We start from the raw sequence: 16,547 nt of genomic DNA, 5'->3' as shown, positions 1-16,547 counted from the left end.
TCTGTGATGATCTGGGTTTTTCTGATTGCACCTCTGTCTTGGTCCAGATGTTCCTGGACCTCCAAAGGACCTTAAAGTCACTGACATCACCCGAGCAACCGTGAGGCTGATCTGGAAACTCCCCGACAGCGACGGTGGAGAGAGAATCAAGAGTTATTTCATTGAGAAGAGATGTGTCACTGACAAAGCCTGGACAAAGGTGAACGCCGCCTGTGCCAGCCAGGCCTACGTTGTGCCAGGCCTGCTGGAGGGGCAGGACTACCTGTTCAGGGTCAGAGCGGAGAACCGACTTGGGTTCGGGCCCTTCACCACGACCACAGAACCGGCTCACGCCAGAGACCCCATCTGTGAGGGCAAATTGATTCAAGAAATCTAAACTCAGAGATATCCTGCCACCGCTCAAACCCAACGTCTTATTCTTCCTCCTCAGACCCACCTGACCCCCCCACGAAGCTGAAAGTCAATTTGGTGACAAAGAACACCGTCACGCTGAGTTGGGAGTGTCCCAAAAACAACGGCGGCTCTCCGGTGACCCACTACATCATAGAACGCTTGAGCTGGGACCCCAGCGGAAAGGAGAAGGAGACCTGGAAGCAGTGCAACAAGAGAGACGTGGAGGAACTCTCCTTTGTGGTGGAGGACCTGAAGGAGGCCAGTCCATGTTCTTGTCTACACGCTGCCATCACTAGTCACCCATTACACAGAGCGCCTCTCTGTGCAGACCCGTTCTCACGTCGCTGTGTGTTTGCAGGGTGGAGAATATGAATTCCGAGTTAAAGCTGTGAATGCTGCTGGGCCCAGCAGACCCTCCACCACCGCCGGACCCCTGGTCATCAAAGACCAAACCTGTAAGTAGCAGAAACCAACTTACCTTTTTAAAAATGTCCCCACCCTCCCAAACCACTGACCTCTTCCTGTAGTTGCTCCCACCATTGAGCTGCGGGAGTCCATGGAGGGAGAGGAGGGCTGTGACGTTAGCATGGTAGCTAAAGTTGGTGGCTGCCCATTCCCCACGCTCACCTGGCAGAAGGCCAGCATGGCCAAGCCTGAGGAGAAGGTGACCATCCAGTATGACCAGCACATCAACAAACTGGTGAATCAGGACAGGTGCACCCTCTTGGTGCAGCAGGCCTGCAGGCAGGACAGCGCCATCTACAGCCTGACTGCCAGCAACAGCTTGGGCAGCGTCACCAAAGACATCAAGCTCTCCGTGTTTGGTGAGAAGAACAAAACACCAGATGTTAAATAACAGAGTTTGGATGTTCAGCACCTGTGACACCTCCTCCATGGCTGTTTCTGCCCTACAGGACCACCTGGCCCCCCCGTCGGACCAGTCAAGTTCACTGAGGTCTTTGCAGAGAGGATTGGCCTGGCCTGGAATCCACCCACAGAGGATGGTGGATCCAAGATCACCAACTATGTTGTGGAGAAGCGTGAGGACAACAGAAAGTCTTGGGTCCACGTCTCCAATGACCCTAAGGAGTGTGCCTTTGTAGTCACTCGCCTGACAGAAAACCACGAGTATGAGTTCAGGATCATGGCCCAGAACAAGTTTGGGGTCGGCCCCCCACTGCTCAGTGAGCCCGAGAAGGCTCGGAACCTCTTCAGTAAGTTCAGATCACAGCAAAAAGACTTCATCATTATTTCATGTGTATGAATGTGATGAAGGGCTTTGTAAAGAACACCTAAATAACAACACATAAATAATCATATAAGCAGCATTCAGGAAAAGAAATACATTAGTCGCGGTAGTCGGGGAAGGTGCCAGAACACCTCCAGAGCACTGCTGAGGTGCCCTTGAGCAAGGCACCGAACACACAAGTGCTCATATAGGGGCCTGCGATGACCCGGGGGCTCCTCCAGGGGGCTCCTGCCTCCTCCCCGAGAGCCCGAGAGGGGATAAGCGGTTAAAAAGACTGTTGTCAACATATTTAAATCAAATTAGAGTTGATATAAACCTAAAATCTCTTCCAAAGGGTGTGTTTGTGTTGACTGATGACGATTATTGATGCTTGATCATCCTGCAGCCGTCCCAGGTCAGTGTGAGAAGCCCACTGTAACTGAGGTGTGTCTGGAGTCCATGACCGTCAACTGGGAGGAACCCCAATATGATGGCGGCTCCCCCGTCACTGGCTACTTCATTGAGAAGAAGGAGACCACCTCAAAGCGCTGGGCCCGTGTCAACCGGGACCCCATCCGAGCGCTGCCCTTGGGCAACAACTGGGATGTGACGGGTCTGCTGGAGGGTGCTGTGTACCAGTTCAGAGTCAGTGCTGCGAATGCTGCTGGGTGTGGTCTGCCCAGCGTGCCCTCTGACCCCGTTCTGTGCAGAGACCCCATCAGTAAGAACGCTTTGAAAGTCATACCAGCAACTCACAGCTTAAAAATCCAATCAAATCAGGATTCAGCTGCTTCTGTGAGAGGCTCAGTGAAGAAACCAGATTCTCGTATGTGCCTGTTTAGAGCCTCCTGGGCCTCCTACTCCCAAAGTGATCGACTGGACCAGGTCGTCGGTGGAGCTGGAATGGATCCCTCCTTTATTGGACGGTGGCTCAAAGGTTACAGGATATGTGGTGGAGTTCAGAGAGGTGAACAAGGAGGAGGAGGAGAAGAAAGCTCAGAGGAGGCTGCTGCTCAGTGACACCGAGGAAAAGGAGGCCGACAGTGACGAAGGCTGGGAGAAGGTAGAAAAGCTGCTCTTAAAAAAGGGGATGTTGGGATGTTAGTTTCATATATGTCTGTTATAATATGTGCACCATTTAATATGAATGTGCACAGCGTAAATGATTTAAAACTAGCAGTGTTCTGTGGTATTTTGCAAAAAGAGAGCGAATGCTATTAAGAAAAGTGTGTTTTTTTGGTTGGCTTTTAAATTACGGATCTACGGACACTAAATTTCCAAAATTGCGTCTGACGCTGGACTTTAGTTCCTGAGTTAAACTTTAGTTCCTGAGTTAAACTTGAGTTCCTGAGTTAAACTTTAGTTCCTGAGTTAAACTTGAGTTCCTGAGTTAAACTTAGTTCCTGAGTTAAACTTGAGTTCCTGAGTTAAACTTGAGTTCCTGAGTTAAACTTTAGTTCCTGAGTTAAACTTTAGTTCCTGAGTTAAACTTGAGTTCCTGAGTTAAACTTGAGTTCCTGAGTTAAACTTTAGTTCCTGAGTTAAACTTGAGTTCCTGAGTTAAACTTGAGTTCCTGAGTTAAACTTTAGTTCCTGAGTTAAACTTGAGTTCCTGAGTTAAACTTGAGTTCCTGAGTTAAACTTTAGTTCCTGAGTTTGTTACTGGTTTGCAGGTAAAGGACACAGAAATCAGAGGAACCAAGTTTGTGGTTGCCGGTCTGAAGGCAGGTGGGCTGTACCGCTTCAGGGTCCGAGCCGTGAACGCCGCTGGCGTGGGAGAGCCAGGACTTGTGTCAGAAGTGATTGAAGTCAAGGACAGAACAAGTGAGTTCGCTAAACATTGATTAATTGCTCTGAGCTAAACACACTTTAATAAACACCTAACTTCTCCAGTTCCTCCTGAGATGGACTTGGATGCTTCAGTAAAGGAGAAGATCGTGGTCCATGCTGGCGCCACCATTCGCATCATCGCCTATGTGTCAGGTAAACCTGCCCCACAGATCAGCTGGTGCCGAGATGATGCCGAGGTGCCCAAAGAGGCCAAGATTGAGACCACAGGCATCTCCAACTCCCTGGTCATCAAGAACTGCAAGAGGCAGCACCAAGGAATCTACACTCTGATAGCCAAGAACGAGGGTGGGGAGAGAAGGAAGGCCGTCATCGTTGAGGTTCTGGGTGAGTGGGTGCCACCACACGCATCGTGAGACAGGCTGTGAACGTGAGACAGGCTGTGAATGTGAGACAGGCCATGAGTGTGAGACAGGCCATGAATGTGAGACAGGCCATGAATGTGAGACAGGCCGTGAGCGTGAGACAGGCATGAATGTGAGACAGGCTGTGAACGTGAGACAGGCTGTGAGTGTGAGACAGGCCATGAATGTGAGACAGGCCGTGAGTGTGAGACAGGCCGTGAACGTGAGACAGGCCGTGAGTGTGAGACAGGCCATGCGTGTGAGACAGGCCGTGAGTGTGAGACAGGCCGTGAATGTGAGACAGGCCATGCGTGTGAGACAGGCGTCTCACCTTTTCCCCCTCCCTCCAGACGTCCCTGGTCCCGTTGGACTCCCCTTCTCTGGTCAGAACCTCACCAACGACTCCTGCAGACTCACCTGGTACTCTCCTGAAGACAACGGAGGCTCCGCCATCACCAACTACATCATCGAGAAGAGGGAGTCGGACCGCATGGGCTGGACCTCGGTGTCCTACACAGTGACCAGGAACAACGCAGTGGTGCAGGGGCTCCTGGACGGGAAGGGATACTTCTTCAGGATCGCAGCAGAGAACATCATTGGGATGGGACCGTTTATTGAAACGGACAAGATGGTTCTCATCAAAGATCCCATCTGTAAGTCAGAGAGAACCTCCGTGTCGTTTAGCCCTAGATCGGCACCACAGCCGGGTCGGTGGAACGGTTGTTCTGGGTAGAAACCCAAGCACTGAGCTCTGTGATGTGATGTCTTGTGTAGCGGTTCCGGAGCGTCCGGAGGACCTGGTCATCTCTGCGGTGTCCAAGAACTCCATCTCTGTGGCCTGGAGGCCGCCCAAGTACGACGGTGGTGCTGAGGTGACCCAGTATGTTCTGGAGTCCCGTATGATCGGCCGGGACAACTTTGTGCGCGTGGGCGGCGAGACAAAGCTGATGGACAGAACGTTCACACTCGCTGGACTGAAGGAGGGATCCAGTCATGAGTTCAGGGTCTCGGCCGTCAACCAGGTGGGCCAGGGGAAACCGTCCTTCGCCACCAAGCCCGTTCAGTGCAAGGATGAGCTGGGTGAGTGGCCGCGGCCTACCGGAGGAACGGGTTCCATTCTATCTCTCGTAGTCTCCAACGTTCTTCTGCTGAGCAGCAGGTTTGCATAACGGACCTCTCAAATGTTCCCCCAGAACCACCCACTCTTGAGCTGGACATACGTGAAAGGCTGATGGTGAAGGTGGGCGACAGCTGCACCGTGTCAGGCCGCTTCAGTGGCAGGCCAGTTCCAGCTCTCACCTGGACAAAGGACAGCGAGGAGCTGAAGGCAGATGAGCAGATCAACCTTCATAGCACTGCCCACCACCTGAGCCTCACCATCATCAAAGCCAGGAGGGAACACAGCGGCTGCTACGGGGTGAAGGTGGAGAACGCTGCAGGATCTCGCTCAGGAGCCTGCACCATCACTGTTGTTGGTGAGGCACCGCTCAAAACCTGCGTAACCACCTGTTTAGCAACATAAAGAACTCAGAAAGATCAACCTGTCCTCCTATCAGACCGCCCTCAGCCGCCACAGGGTCCCGTGGTTTTTGATGAGGTCTACAGGAACTTTATGGTCATCTCCTGGAACCCCCCTCTAGATGATGGTGGTTGTGCTATCTCCAACTACATTATTGAGAAGAGAGACACCAACAGAGACTTGTGGATGCCCGTCACCTCCTCCTGCACTAGGACCACCTGCAAGGTGGGCTCCTGAGAACCTGGAACACAAACACCCTCGTTTCATCACATCAGTTAAACAGCTGCTGGTTTTTCCCTGCAGGTGCCAAAGCTGATTGAAGGCCGTGAATATATCATCAGAATCATGGCTCAGAACCTCTATGGCATCAGCGACCCTCTAGAGTCTGGTGAAACTAAAGCCAGAGACATCTACAGTAGGTCCAGAGAACTCCACCAGCACAGGGAGTCCTGCTCCAGCTCTAACCTGTGGACATGTGTGTGTTCCCCACAGAGGTGCCTGATGCTCCCAAACAGCCCACAGTGCTGGAGGTTTACCACGACTCTGCTCTCATCCGCTGGGAACCACCTGCGGATGGAGGGAAACCCATCACAGGATACATCATAGAGAGGAAGGAGACCATGGCCAACAGGTGAACCACCAGGGACCTGTGGGAGGAGGCTGGCCATCTGAACGTCCTTGTGGCTTCTTGAAGATATTTTGCCTTTCATCCTTCCTCAATTCTAACTGCTGGGAATCCCTCATATTAATGTGCTGATGAAGCCAATGGGATGAGAGGAGAAATGTCTTCAAAAAGCCTCCAGGAGGCCCGGTGGACCCACGCAGAGCTGGATCTCTGCCCTGAATGATTGGGAACATTCTTCATCTCCGTTAAACCTCTTTAACCAGTTTCATGATGAGGTGAACGTCAACATTCCGCCGCTCTTTCTGCTTCCAGGTGGGTTCGCTGCAACACGGAGAGAATCCATCCCAAGGTTGAGTACTGGGTCATGGATCTTCTGAAGGGTTGCGAGTATGAGTTCCGTGTCAGCGCTGAGAATGAGGTTGGAGCCGGAGATCCAAGTCCGCCATCCAAACCTGTGTTTGCTAAAGATCCCATAGGTATGTTGTTCTGGCCGCGGGATTCTGCTGGAATTTGACTCCCTAAAGAATCGCTGCTGCTTCTCCCACAGTGAAACCAGGTCCACCGATAAACCTGAAGGTTATCGACTTCACCAAAGAGTCGGTGACGCTGTCGTGGCTTCCACCCACTGACACTGGCCGAGGGAAGATTTTTGGATACCTGCTGGAGTTCCAGAAAGCTGGGGAAGAGGAGTGGACCAAGGTCAGGAAGTCCACTGTTCAGTTTACCTCCCAAACTCACCTCATCTTTGATGACCTTCTCACCTACCAACCGTATTCCTACAAATCTGTGTGCAGGTGAACCACACTCCAGACTCCTGCCAGGAAACCAAGTTTAAGGTGATAAACCTAGAAGAAGACGCTCTGTTCAACTTCAGGGTCATGGCTGTGAACGCTGCAGGGGAATCTGACCCCACCTACCTCAAAGAGCCAATCAGGGTGCAGGACAGACTCGGTGAGTCTTTAGATGAAGTAAAAACCTCTACTCGGTTCTCCTGAAGCGGTACGTTAATAACCATTTCCATTTCTTTGTCTTCTAGAGCCCCCAGAACTGCTGCTGGATGCTGGGATGACCCGCGAGGTGAAGGCCCTGGCCGGCACCCACATCACACTGATGGCCACCATCAAAGGAGTCCCATTCCCAACCGTCACCTGGAAGAAGAATGATGCTGAGGTGCCCCCCAGGGCTGACATCGAGACCTCCCAGGCAGACAGCAAGCTGGTGATAAGGTTCTGTACTCGTGCGGATTGTGGAGACTACACCTTGACAGTGGAAAACCCGGCTGGATCCAAGACCGCTACCTGCACTGTTCTTGTTCTTGGTAAAACATCTTTATCTGCAGTAGAGACCTGCTATTTAGTCACGAGTCATTTGCTCATTTATTTCAACACCGTTGAGATGATTCTTGGTTCCTTTTTCCAGACAAACCTGGTCCCATCCAGCACCTCCGGGTGTCCGACGTCAGGAGTGACTCAGCCTACCTCTCCTGGAAGGACCCGGAGGACAGCGGTGGTGCTCGCATCACTAACTTTGTGGTGGAGAAGAAGGATACTGCATCCACTCAGTGGGTCCCTGTGTGCTCCACATCCAAGAAGCGCAGCATGATGCTGAAGCACCTGATGGAGGGAACGGCGTACTCCTTCCGAGTCGCTGCTGAGAACCAGTATGGCCGCAGCGAGTATGTTGAGACCCCGAAGGCCATCAAGGCCATGAATCCGCTGTGTGAGTAGCGTCAAAATCTTGGTGTCTTTCATTTTCCCTGAACCTTTCCCTCAAATGCTCCTCTTTTTTCCTCAACTAAGAGGAGCCTGGAGAAGCATCGCTCCCTTCGAAGGACACGTTGACACCTAAATGTCTCTTTTCTGATCCCTCCAGTCCCCCCTGGTCCTCCCAAAGACCTGCACCACACGGACGTGGATAAGACTGAGGTCTGGCTGGCCTGGAACTGGCCTGACCGCAATGGAGGAAGTGAGATTACGGGATTCCTGGTGGAGTTTCAGGAGGAAGGAGAGAAAGAGTGGGATGAATGGAAGACTGTCAGCATTCCAGAAAGTCATGTGACTGGTCTGGAAGAAGGAAAGACGTATCGCTTTAGAGTGAGAGCTGAGAATGCCATCGGCCTCAGCAGACCTGATACCACCTTGCCTATCCTGTGCCAGGAGAAACTGGGTGAGTGACACTTCCAGTGTGAATCAGCCGTCGACTGTTGAGAGAGTGGGGAGAATAACCAGCTCTGTCTCCATAGTGCCCCCTGTTGTCGAGGTGGATGTTAAGCTCATTGAAGGCATCATCGTAAAGGCCGGCACCACCATCAGACTGCCAGCTATCATGAGAGGAATTCCCATTCCCACTGCCAAATGGTCAATGGAAGGAGAGGAGATTAGCAGCCAGGGCAACACCAAGATCGACACTGACAACTTCTCCACTGTGTTGAGTATTAATGAGTGCACGAGGAATCACAGTGGCACGTACCTGCTGACCGTGTCCAACCCAGCCGGTACAAAGACAGCGGCCTTAAACGTCACTGTGCTGGACGTTCCTGCTGCACCCATTGGCCCCGTCGACATCCTGGAGGTCACTCCAGACTCCATGAAGATCGAATGGCGTCCTCCAAAAGACGACGGAGGTAGTGCCATTACCAACTACATTGTGGAAAAGAGAGAGTCCAAAAAGGAGACCTGGGGAGGTGTAAGCTCCAGCAGCCTTGCTACAAACCTCGACATCACACGTCTGCAGAAGGGCGTGGAGTATGTGGTTCGCATCCGTGCTCAGAACAAGATGGGTATCGGTGCTCCTCTGGAGAGCAAGCCCACCGTTGCTGAGCACTCCTTCATGCCACCCAGCCCACCTGGAAAGCCCCAGGCCTCTGACGTCTCAGAGGATGCGGTGCTGCTCGGCTGGACCATGCCCTTGTCTGACGGTGGCAGCCAGATCACAGGATACATCATTGAACGCCGCCACAAGGGAGGCAAATGGATCCGTGTTAACAGGACCCCCTGTAAGGACATGAGGTACAAGGTTTTAGGTCTGTTTGAGGGGAACGATTATGAGTTCAGAGTGTTTGCTGAGAACATCGCTGGGTACAGTGGTCCCTCCCCCATCTCTGACCCCTGCAAGCCCTGCAGGCCCATCACTGTTCCTGGCCCACCTGTCAACCCCAAAGTTAAGGATTACAGCAAAACCACCGTTGACCTGGTTTGGACCAAGCCCACCAAAGATGGGGGCAGCCCCATCCTGGGCTACAGTGTGGAAATGAAGAAGGCTGACACTGAAGAATGGAAGAAAGTGAACCTGGATGACTTCATTAAGCTGTGTGCCTACACCGTAAAGGGTCTCGAAGAAGGTGTGACCTACAGATTCAGAGTCTTCGCCTCAAACATGGTTGGAGATGGAGAATCCAGAGAAGTCCCAGAGTCTGTCGTGGCTCAGGACATTCTCATCCCCCCAGAGATTGAGATGGAAGCAACCTGCCGGGAGCGTGTCACTGTGCGTGTTGGACACAACATCAATATCATTGGCTACATCAAAGCCCGCCCAGAACCAGAAGTGATCTGGTCCAAACAAGACACCGTTCTGGAGAGCAGCAAACGTGTCACCATCATTCAGAACCTCCCAGTGGTGCACCTTCGGATCAAGGAAGCCACGAGAGCCGACCATGGCAAGTACATCCTGAAGGCTTCCAACGAGGGCGGTGAAGCCTCGTGTACCATCACAGTTAACGTGCTGGACCGACCCAGCCACTGCCAGAATCTGCACACCACGTATGCCACCAAGGACTCGTGCATGATTAACTGGGAAGCCCCGAAGGACAACGGTGGATCGGAGATCACCAACTACATTGTGGAGTGCCGAGAGCCCAGCATTAGAATGTGGTCCATGATCTCCTCTAATTGTACCAATCGCAAGATCAAGGCCAAGCTGATGGAGGGCCACGAATACCTATTCCGGGTCTGTGCTGAAAATAAGATTGGGCTGGGGCCCTGTGTGGAAACCAAAACTCCTTTGTTGGCCATTGATCCCCTTGAGAAGCCAGGTGAGCCTGAAAATTTCAGAGTGACCGACATTGGTAAGAACCACGTGTACCTGAGGTGGAGGAAGCCCGACTACGACGGCGGCAGCCCCAACCTGTCCTATAATCTGGAATGCAAAGCCAAAGATGCGGAACAGTGGGACAAGCTCAACACGGGCGTTCTCACTGACACCTTCTTTCTTGCTGACAAATGCATGGAGAACCAGACTTACACTTTCAGGTAATCCTAGTATTTCTGTTTAAAAAAGAATTGTATTCCTCTCGTGTGTGTTCTTTGAGGTAGACCTTTCTAATGTACGTCAGTCCTAAACTCTGGTTTGTTTTTCATGCAGGGTGCAGACTGTTAACGAAGGAGGTGAGAGTGCTTGGGTCAAACTCTCTGATATTTTGGTGAAGGAGGAGATCCAGAAGCCGGTCATTGACCTGAAGCTAGCTGGAACCTTGACTGTAAAAGTGGGTGAATCCGTTAGAATTGAGGCGGCTTTGAGAGGAAAACCCCAACCTGAAGTCAAATGGATGAAGGACAAGGCTGTTGGAGACAACCCCAGGATCAGCTATGAGACTGGAACCGACTACTCCAAGTTCCTTTTGACCAAGTCCCGGCGCAGTGACACAGGAAAATACATCATCACGGCCACCAACTCAGCCGGGACCTTCACAGCCTATGCCAACATTAGTGTCCTGGATGTTCCTGGCGCGGTCAGAAACCTCAGGCTTACCGGCATTGGAGCGGACAAGTGCAGGGTGGTGTGGGATGCTCCAGAAGATGATGGTGGTTGTGAGGTGGACAGCTACATTGTGGAGAAATGTGAGACCAGGAGGATGGTCTGGTCAACATATTCAGCTTCTGTGGTCACACCCTACTGCAATGTCACGCGCCTGGTGGAGAGTAACGAATATATCTTCAGAGTAAGGGCTGAAAACAAGATGGGAACGGGCCCTGCTACGGAGACCAAGCCTGTTACTGTCAAAACTCAGTTCAACAAACCTGGACCCCCCGAGGCTCCTGAGGTCACCAAGGTGAGTTAGCAACTAAAATAGCTGCAAGGTCATCATCAGAAGGTCATCATTCGAGGAGCTGTTTCTGTCAACGTCTCTGTGATGTAGGTGAACAAAGACGAGATGACGGTGGTCTGGGCCCCTCCTGAGAATGACGGTGGAAAGTCAATCACAGGCTACATTCTGGAGAGGAAGGAGAAGAGAGCAGTCCGCTGGGTGCCGTGCAACAAAAGCCCCATTTCCGAGAGACGCATGAAAGTCACCAACCTGATTCCCAATCATGAGTACCAGTTTAGGGTGAAGGCGGAGAACGAGGTGGGTCTAGGAGAGCCCAGCAAGCCCTGTAGGCCAATTGCAGCCAAAGACCCTATTGGTGAGTTTACATTGTCAGTGGATTCATGTAGATGTTCCTTGGAATGTTGGAAGATTTCAGGTGTTTTGGTATTTCAATATTGGGTTTTCTTGTTAACACCTGCAGAGCCCCCCGGCCCCCCTGCAGGCCTGAAAGTGAGTGACAGTACCAAGACCTCCATCACCCTGTCCTGGTCTAAACCAGTGTATGACGGTGGTGCTCCCATTATTGGCTACAGCCTGGACATGAGGCTGAAGAGTGAGAGTGACCCTGAGAAGCCTTCGGAGGGTTGGAAGAGAATTGACACCCGTGGCCCACTGGTGCTCACAGAGTTCACCATCGGCCAGCTCGATGAAAAGCAGGAGTATGAATTCAAAGTGTCCGCCCAAAACCAGGTGGGCTGGGGTCGCCATGCCTACCTGAAGGAAGCTGTCTTCCCCAAAGAGATCCTGGGTAAGATTGAAGAAACTCTAATAATCACATCAGTTCTTGTTTCATGGGCTGTGATGAAATCAGAAGACCTTGGACGTGACCTCAAACCCATGTCTCTGTGTCTCTCTGCTACAGAGGCTCCGGAGATCGACCTGGATGCCAGCCTCAGAAAGGGCCTGGCCGTCAGGGCTGGATGCCCCATCCGGCTTTTCGCCGTGATCAGAGGGAGGCCGGCCCCTAAAGTTACCTGGAAGCGCCTTGGTGTGGACAACGTTATCCGCCGAGGTCACGTGGACCAGGTGGACACCATGTCCTTCCTGGTCATCCCGGAGAGCACGAGAGAGGATTCTGGACAATACTCGCTGCATCTGTCTAACTCGGCCGGGGAGAAGGCTGTGTTTGTGCGTGTGAAAGTGCTCGGTGAGAAACAGAGATGACTACAAAGTTTTCACCACGGAATACGGAATCTCCTCTGCTGTATTTAAAGTTGGGAAGGTTGACAGTCAGTTCTATGTCCTGCAGATACTCCCGGCCCTGTTGGTGGACTGGAGGCATCGGATATCTCCAAGACAACCGCTCAGCTTGCTTGGTTACCACCAGAAAATGATGGCGGCAGCCCAATCCTCAACTACATTGTAGAGAAACGGGAGGTGGACCGGAAGACTTGGACAAAGTGCATAGAGGACCTGAAAAAAACCAGCTTCAAGGTGACCAACATGACACCGGGTATTGAGTACTACTTCAGAGTCACAGCCTGCAACAAGTACGGCGTTGGAGTTCCTCAGGACTCGCCCAAGTCCTACCTGGCTGTCGATCCAATCAGTGAGCTACCCTCTTAATAAACCCTCCCTTTGAGCCGCTACATTTTCCCTTGTTAACGCCGTCTAACCCGTCTGGTATGCTGCTTTAAGGTGAGCCTGACCCTCCAAAGAAGATGGATGTATTGGAGATCACTAAAAACAGCGCCACGCTGGGCTGGTTGAAGCCACTCAGAGATGGAGGAGCCAAGATTAACGGCTATGTGGTGGACTACCAGGAGGAGGGGGCTCCTGAGGACAAGTGGACTCCGTATTCTGTGGTCAAAGACCTGACCATCGTGGTGGTGGGGCTGAAAGAAGGCAAGAAGTACAGGTTCAGAGTAGCAGCCAGGAATTCCGTAGGAGTTGGATTGGCCCGAGAGGCGGAGGGAGTGTTTGAAATCAAGGAGCGGCTCAGTGAGTATACCCGCACAAGTTAATAGCTTCAACTAGTTGATGAGTCCAACTAGATGCTGGTGGACAAAATGAAACAACTGCACCTTTTTTGTATTCCAGTGGCCCCGAAAATCATCATGCCTGATGTTGTAACAGTCAGAGCTGGATCCAAGATGGTGGTCGAGGCCATCGTGGCTGGGAAACCTGCTCCATTTTGCAAGTGGAAGCAGGGTAGCGAGGACGTGCTGACCTCTGACCGCCTTTCTGTTGTCAAGACGCTGACCTCCTGCACACTGATCATCAAACACGTGACAAGGAAAGACAGCGGCTACTACAGCCTGTCAGCTGAGAACAGCACCGGGAAGGTCAACCAGATCCTGAGGGTCACTGTCATGGGTGAGGGTTCACCTTTTACAGGGTGTCAGCCTGACTAACCTTCTGCCTGTTTTCAATACTCTATTTATTATATGATTAAACTTGTTTCCTGGGTGGAGAGCCCATCTGTTATTAGTGGCAGTAGTTTTGTCGAAACAGCTGTAATAAACAGGACTTGACTACTTCAGATCTGAACAAACACTAACCAACGGTTGTTCCACCAGACATCCCTGGACCACCTGAAGCTCCTCTGGAGGTCACGGAACAGGACATTGATGCTTGCACACTTCTCTGGAACTCCCCCCAGGAAGATGGTGGCAGCAACATCACTAATTACATCATAGAGAAGTGTGACATCAGCCAGGGTGACTGGGTCACCGTGTCTTCGTCCTGCACCAAAACGAGCTTCAGAATGACCAAACTGATTCCTGGCAAAGAGTATGGCTTCAGGGTCCGCGCTGAGAACAGGTTTGGCATCTCCGAACCCATCTACTCTGAGAGGATCATAGCCAGATATCCATTTGGTGAGTTTGGGCCACAGTTCTGCCTCCATTTCTGACCACAACGCTTCCGCGGGAGCACCCACTGTGTTTCAGCGAGCCAGATTAACCTGCCAGTTATTGATCTCTACTCTTTTGTTTGTTCCACCAAAGATCCTCCCAGCGAGCCTCTGAACCTCCAGATCAATAAGATCAACAAGGACTTTGTTATTCTGTCATGGGAGCGTCCAACCAGTGACGGTGGATCCCCCATCACTGGATACTGTATTGAGAAGAAGGAGAGGAACAGTCTCCTGTGGGTTCGGGCCAATGAGTCTGTAGTCAAAGCCACACAGTACACCTGCTCCGGCCTGATGGAGGGTCTGGAGTACACCTTCAGGGTGTCAGCACTCAACCAGGCAGGGCAGGGCAAACCGTGCAAACAGACCGACTTCATCACTGCTCGAACCGCTGTTGGTGAGTTGAGCTCCTTCAGTTTACCTCCAGCACCACAGAACATGGCCACAGAAGCAGGCTGGGAGCAAGGCCAAGTTTTAAATATCTCTGTTTCCGTTCAGACCCACCAGGTAAACCGGAACCTATGGACGTCACAAAGAACTCGGTCTCGCTGGTCTGGAGTCGTCCCAAGCACGACGGTGGCAGCAAGCTGATTGGCTACTACATGGAATACACCAAACTGCCAGAGGAGAAGTGGACACGCTGCAACGCCAACTGCATGGACATACAGACGGAGAGCTATGTGGTCCACGGCCTGGAGGAGGGCCAGCAGTACCAGTTTCAGAGTCATTGCCAAGACGGCCGTCAACACCAGCGTTGCCTCCGAGCTGTCGGACCCGATCCCCGTCATTGCAGAGAATGGTACACCCCACATGCTCCACAGTCTGTCGCACCATCATTTCTTGATATTGAGTCCTGGATTTCTCTCTTCTCATCTCCACCTTGTCCAGTTCCTCCTCGTGTGGAGCTCGGCATCAACATGAAGAACCTGATTGTAGTGAAAGCTGGTGAAAACGTGTTCCTGGATGCTGAGGTGTTTGGCAAGCCTCTCCCTAAAGTGAGCTGGAAGAGAGACGGCGTCCCTCTGTTGCTCGCTGAAGGAATGAAGATGGCCCAGAAGAAGCACGTCCACCTGCTCGAGCTCTACTCTGTCACCAGGAAGGAGTCTGGAGATTACACCATCACGGCTGAGAACATCAATGGCAGCAAGTACGCCACCATCAAGGTCAAGGTGCTTGGTAAGTTCTCCTTTCATTCATTTACTGGTTTTATAGATAGAATTATGCATCATTTGTCATGTGAACATCAAGGATGAAGTATATTTTCTTCTGGTCACCTTTTTACCCCGTTATTACTCATCCACCATTTTCCCTGCAGACAAACCCGGACCTCCGGCCTCGGTGAAAACCACCAAGGTGTTTTCTGACCGTGTGAAACTGCGATGGGAGCCGCCGCTGGCAGATGGTGGCTCGGAGATCACCAACTACATCATAGAGAAGCGAGAGACGAGCAGGGCCAACTGGGCGCTGGTCACCTCCAACATTCACGGTCACATCACTGACTGCTCCGTGGAGAAACTCATCGAAGGACACGAGTATCAGTTCAGAGTCAGCGCTGAGAACCAGTACGGCGTGGGCGACCCGGTCATGACCGAGCCCGTCACAGTCAAGAACCCCTACGGTGGGTGCAGGGCCGCCGGACCAGCTCGGATGTTTCATTTCACCCGATGAATCGACATTCTTTAGTCTTTGGCTTTAAAATATCAGTTCCTGATTAATCAGTCGTAGCTGTTCTCTATTCTAAACAAGATGGCTGATTTCTTGTTCCAGATGTTCCCGGACCTTGTGAACCTCCCGTCATCACAAACATCACAAAGGACTCCATGACGGTGAGCTGGAAGGCCCCAGCTAACGATGGCAGAGCCCCCATCCTGGGATACATGTTGGAGAAACGGGAGGCCACTGAGCTGACCTGGGCCAAAGTGAACCGCCGGCCCGTCATCGACAGGACACTGAAAGCATCTCAGCTGACCGAGGGCTCTGAGTACGAGTTCAGAGTCATTGCCATCAACAAGGCTGGTCTGGGCAAACCCAGCGACGCGTCCAGTGCTGCGCTGGCTGTCGACCCCGTCTGTAAGCATGCCGTTATTGTCCAAGCCTCGCACAACCGCTCCATCTTATGTTGCACTTTATAATCATCGCTGCATAAATTCTGCAGATCCTCCCGGGCCACCTGCCTTCCCTAAAGTCGTGGACTCCACCAAGTCCTCCATTAGCCTTAGCTGGACCAAGCCAGCGTACGATGGCGGCTGCGAGATCATTGGCTACCTGGTGGAATGCAAGCGAGCCGAAGCAGAAGACTGGACCAAGTGCAACGTCCCAAAGAAACTCCAGGCCACCAAATTTCTGGTGACGAGCTTGATGGACAATACTGAGTACCAGTTCAGAGTCTCGGCACTCAACAAAATCGGCTTCAGTGAGCCCAGTGACGTCCCTGGGAACCACACGCCTAAAGACATCCTGCGTAAGCCTTTAGCTGAAGGTCCTCATGTTGACCAGGGTGCATGATAGAAAATGAGCCCGGGTTCATCTTCTCCCAATGACTGGTCCCAGAAAGCCTCCTGGCCATGATATTTAGCCACGTAACCAGAGAGTAAAACGGCTCAGATGTAGAAAATATAGATGTGCCTTTAAATACCAGTAATAGCCAGAAACA

At 52.0% G+C, this 16,547-nt stretch overlaps 1 protein-coding gene across 1 annotated transcript in view; it reads left to right on the top strand.

Annotated features, from left to right (window-relative positions):
- Positions 1 to 16,547, top strand: part of ttn.2 (titin, tandem duplicate 2) — a 160,376-nt gene that overhangs the window by 96,084 nt on the left and 47,745 nt on the right. The window contains 37 exon segments of the mRNA XM_057024964.1: positions 48 to 347; positions 431 to 651; positions 752 to 848; positions 921 to 1,217; positions 1,308 to 1,607; positions 2,028 to 2,342; positions 2,464 to 2,684; positions 3,295 to 3,445; positions 3,515 to 3,796; positions 4,164 to 4,466; positions 4,588 to 4,893; positions 5,007 to 5,288; positions 5,370 to 5,557; positions 5,636 to 5,747; positions 5,825 to 5,963; positions 6,270 to 6,433; positions 6,505 to 6,656; positions 6,752 to 6,908; positions 6,994 to 7,275; positions 7,377 to 7,676; positions 7,830 to 8,123; positions 8,200 to 10,204; positions 10,317 to 11,004; positions 11,092 to 11,356; positions 11,462 to 11,788; positions 11,903 to 12,187; positions 12,290 to 12,589; positions 12,679 to 12,981; positions 13,081 to 13,356; positions 13,560 to 13,859; positions 13,989 to 14,291; positions 14,393 to 14,610; positions 14,612 to 14,693; positions 14,783 to 15,070; positions 15,210 to 15,512; positions 15,662 to 15,964; positions 16,050 to 16,355. Coding sequence (XP_056880944.1) covers positions 48 to 347; positions 431 to 651; positions 752 to 848; positions 921 to 1,217; positions 1,308 to 1,607; positions 2,028 to 2,342; positions 2,464 to 2,684; positions 3,295 to 3,445; positions 3,515 to 3,796; positions 4,164 to 4,466; positions 4,588 to 4,893; positions 5,007 to 5,288; positions 5,370 to 5,557; positions 5,636 to 5,747; positions 5,825 to 5,963; positions 6,270 to 6,433; positions 6,505 to 6,656; positions 6,752 to 6,908; positions 6,994 to 7,275; positions 7,377 to 7,676; positions 7,830 to 8,123; positions 8,200 to 10,204; positions 10,317 to 11,004; positions 11,092 to 11,356; positions 11,462 to 11,788; positions 11,903 to 12,187; positions 12,290 to 12,589; positions 12,679 to 12,981; positions 13,081 to 13,356; positions 13,560 to 13,859; positions 13,989 to 14,291; positions 14,393 to 14,610; positions 14,612 to 14,693; positions 14,783 to 15,070; positions 15,210 to 15,512; positions 15,662 to 15,964; positions 16,050 to 16,355 — 11,415 coding nt within the window.

Source organism: Takifugu flavidus, chromosome 1 (genome assembly GCF_003711565.1).
Source record: "Takifugu flavidus isolate HTHZ2018 chromosome 1, ASM371156v2, whole genome shotgun sequence".
NCBI lineage: Eukaryota > Metazoa > Chordata > Actinopteri > Tetraodontiformes > Tetraodontidae > Takifugu > Takifugu flavidus.
The sequence above is the reverse complement of the archived record's forward strand: the minus strand, read 5'-3'. Positions and strand labels throughout refer to the sequence as shown.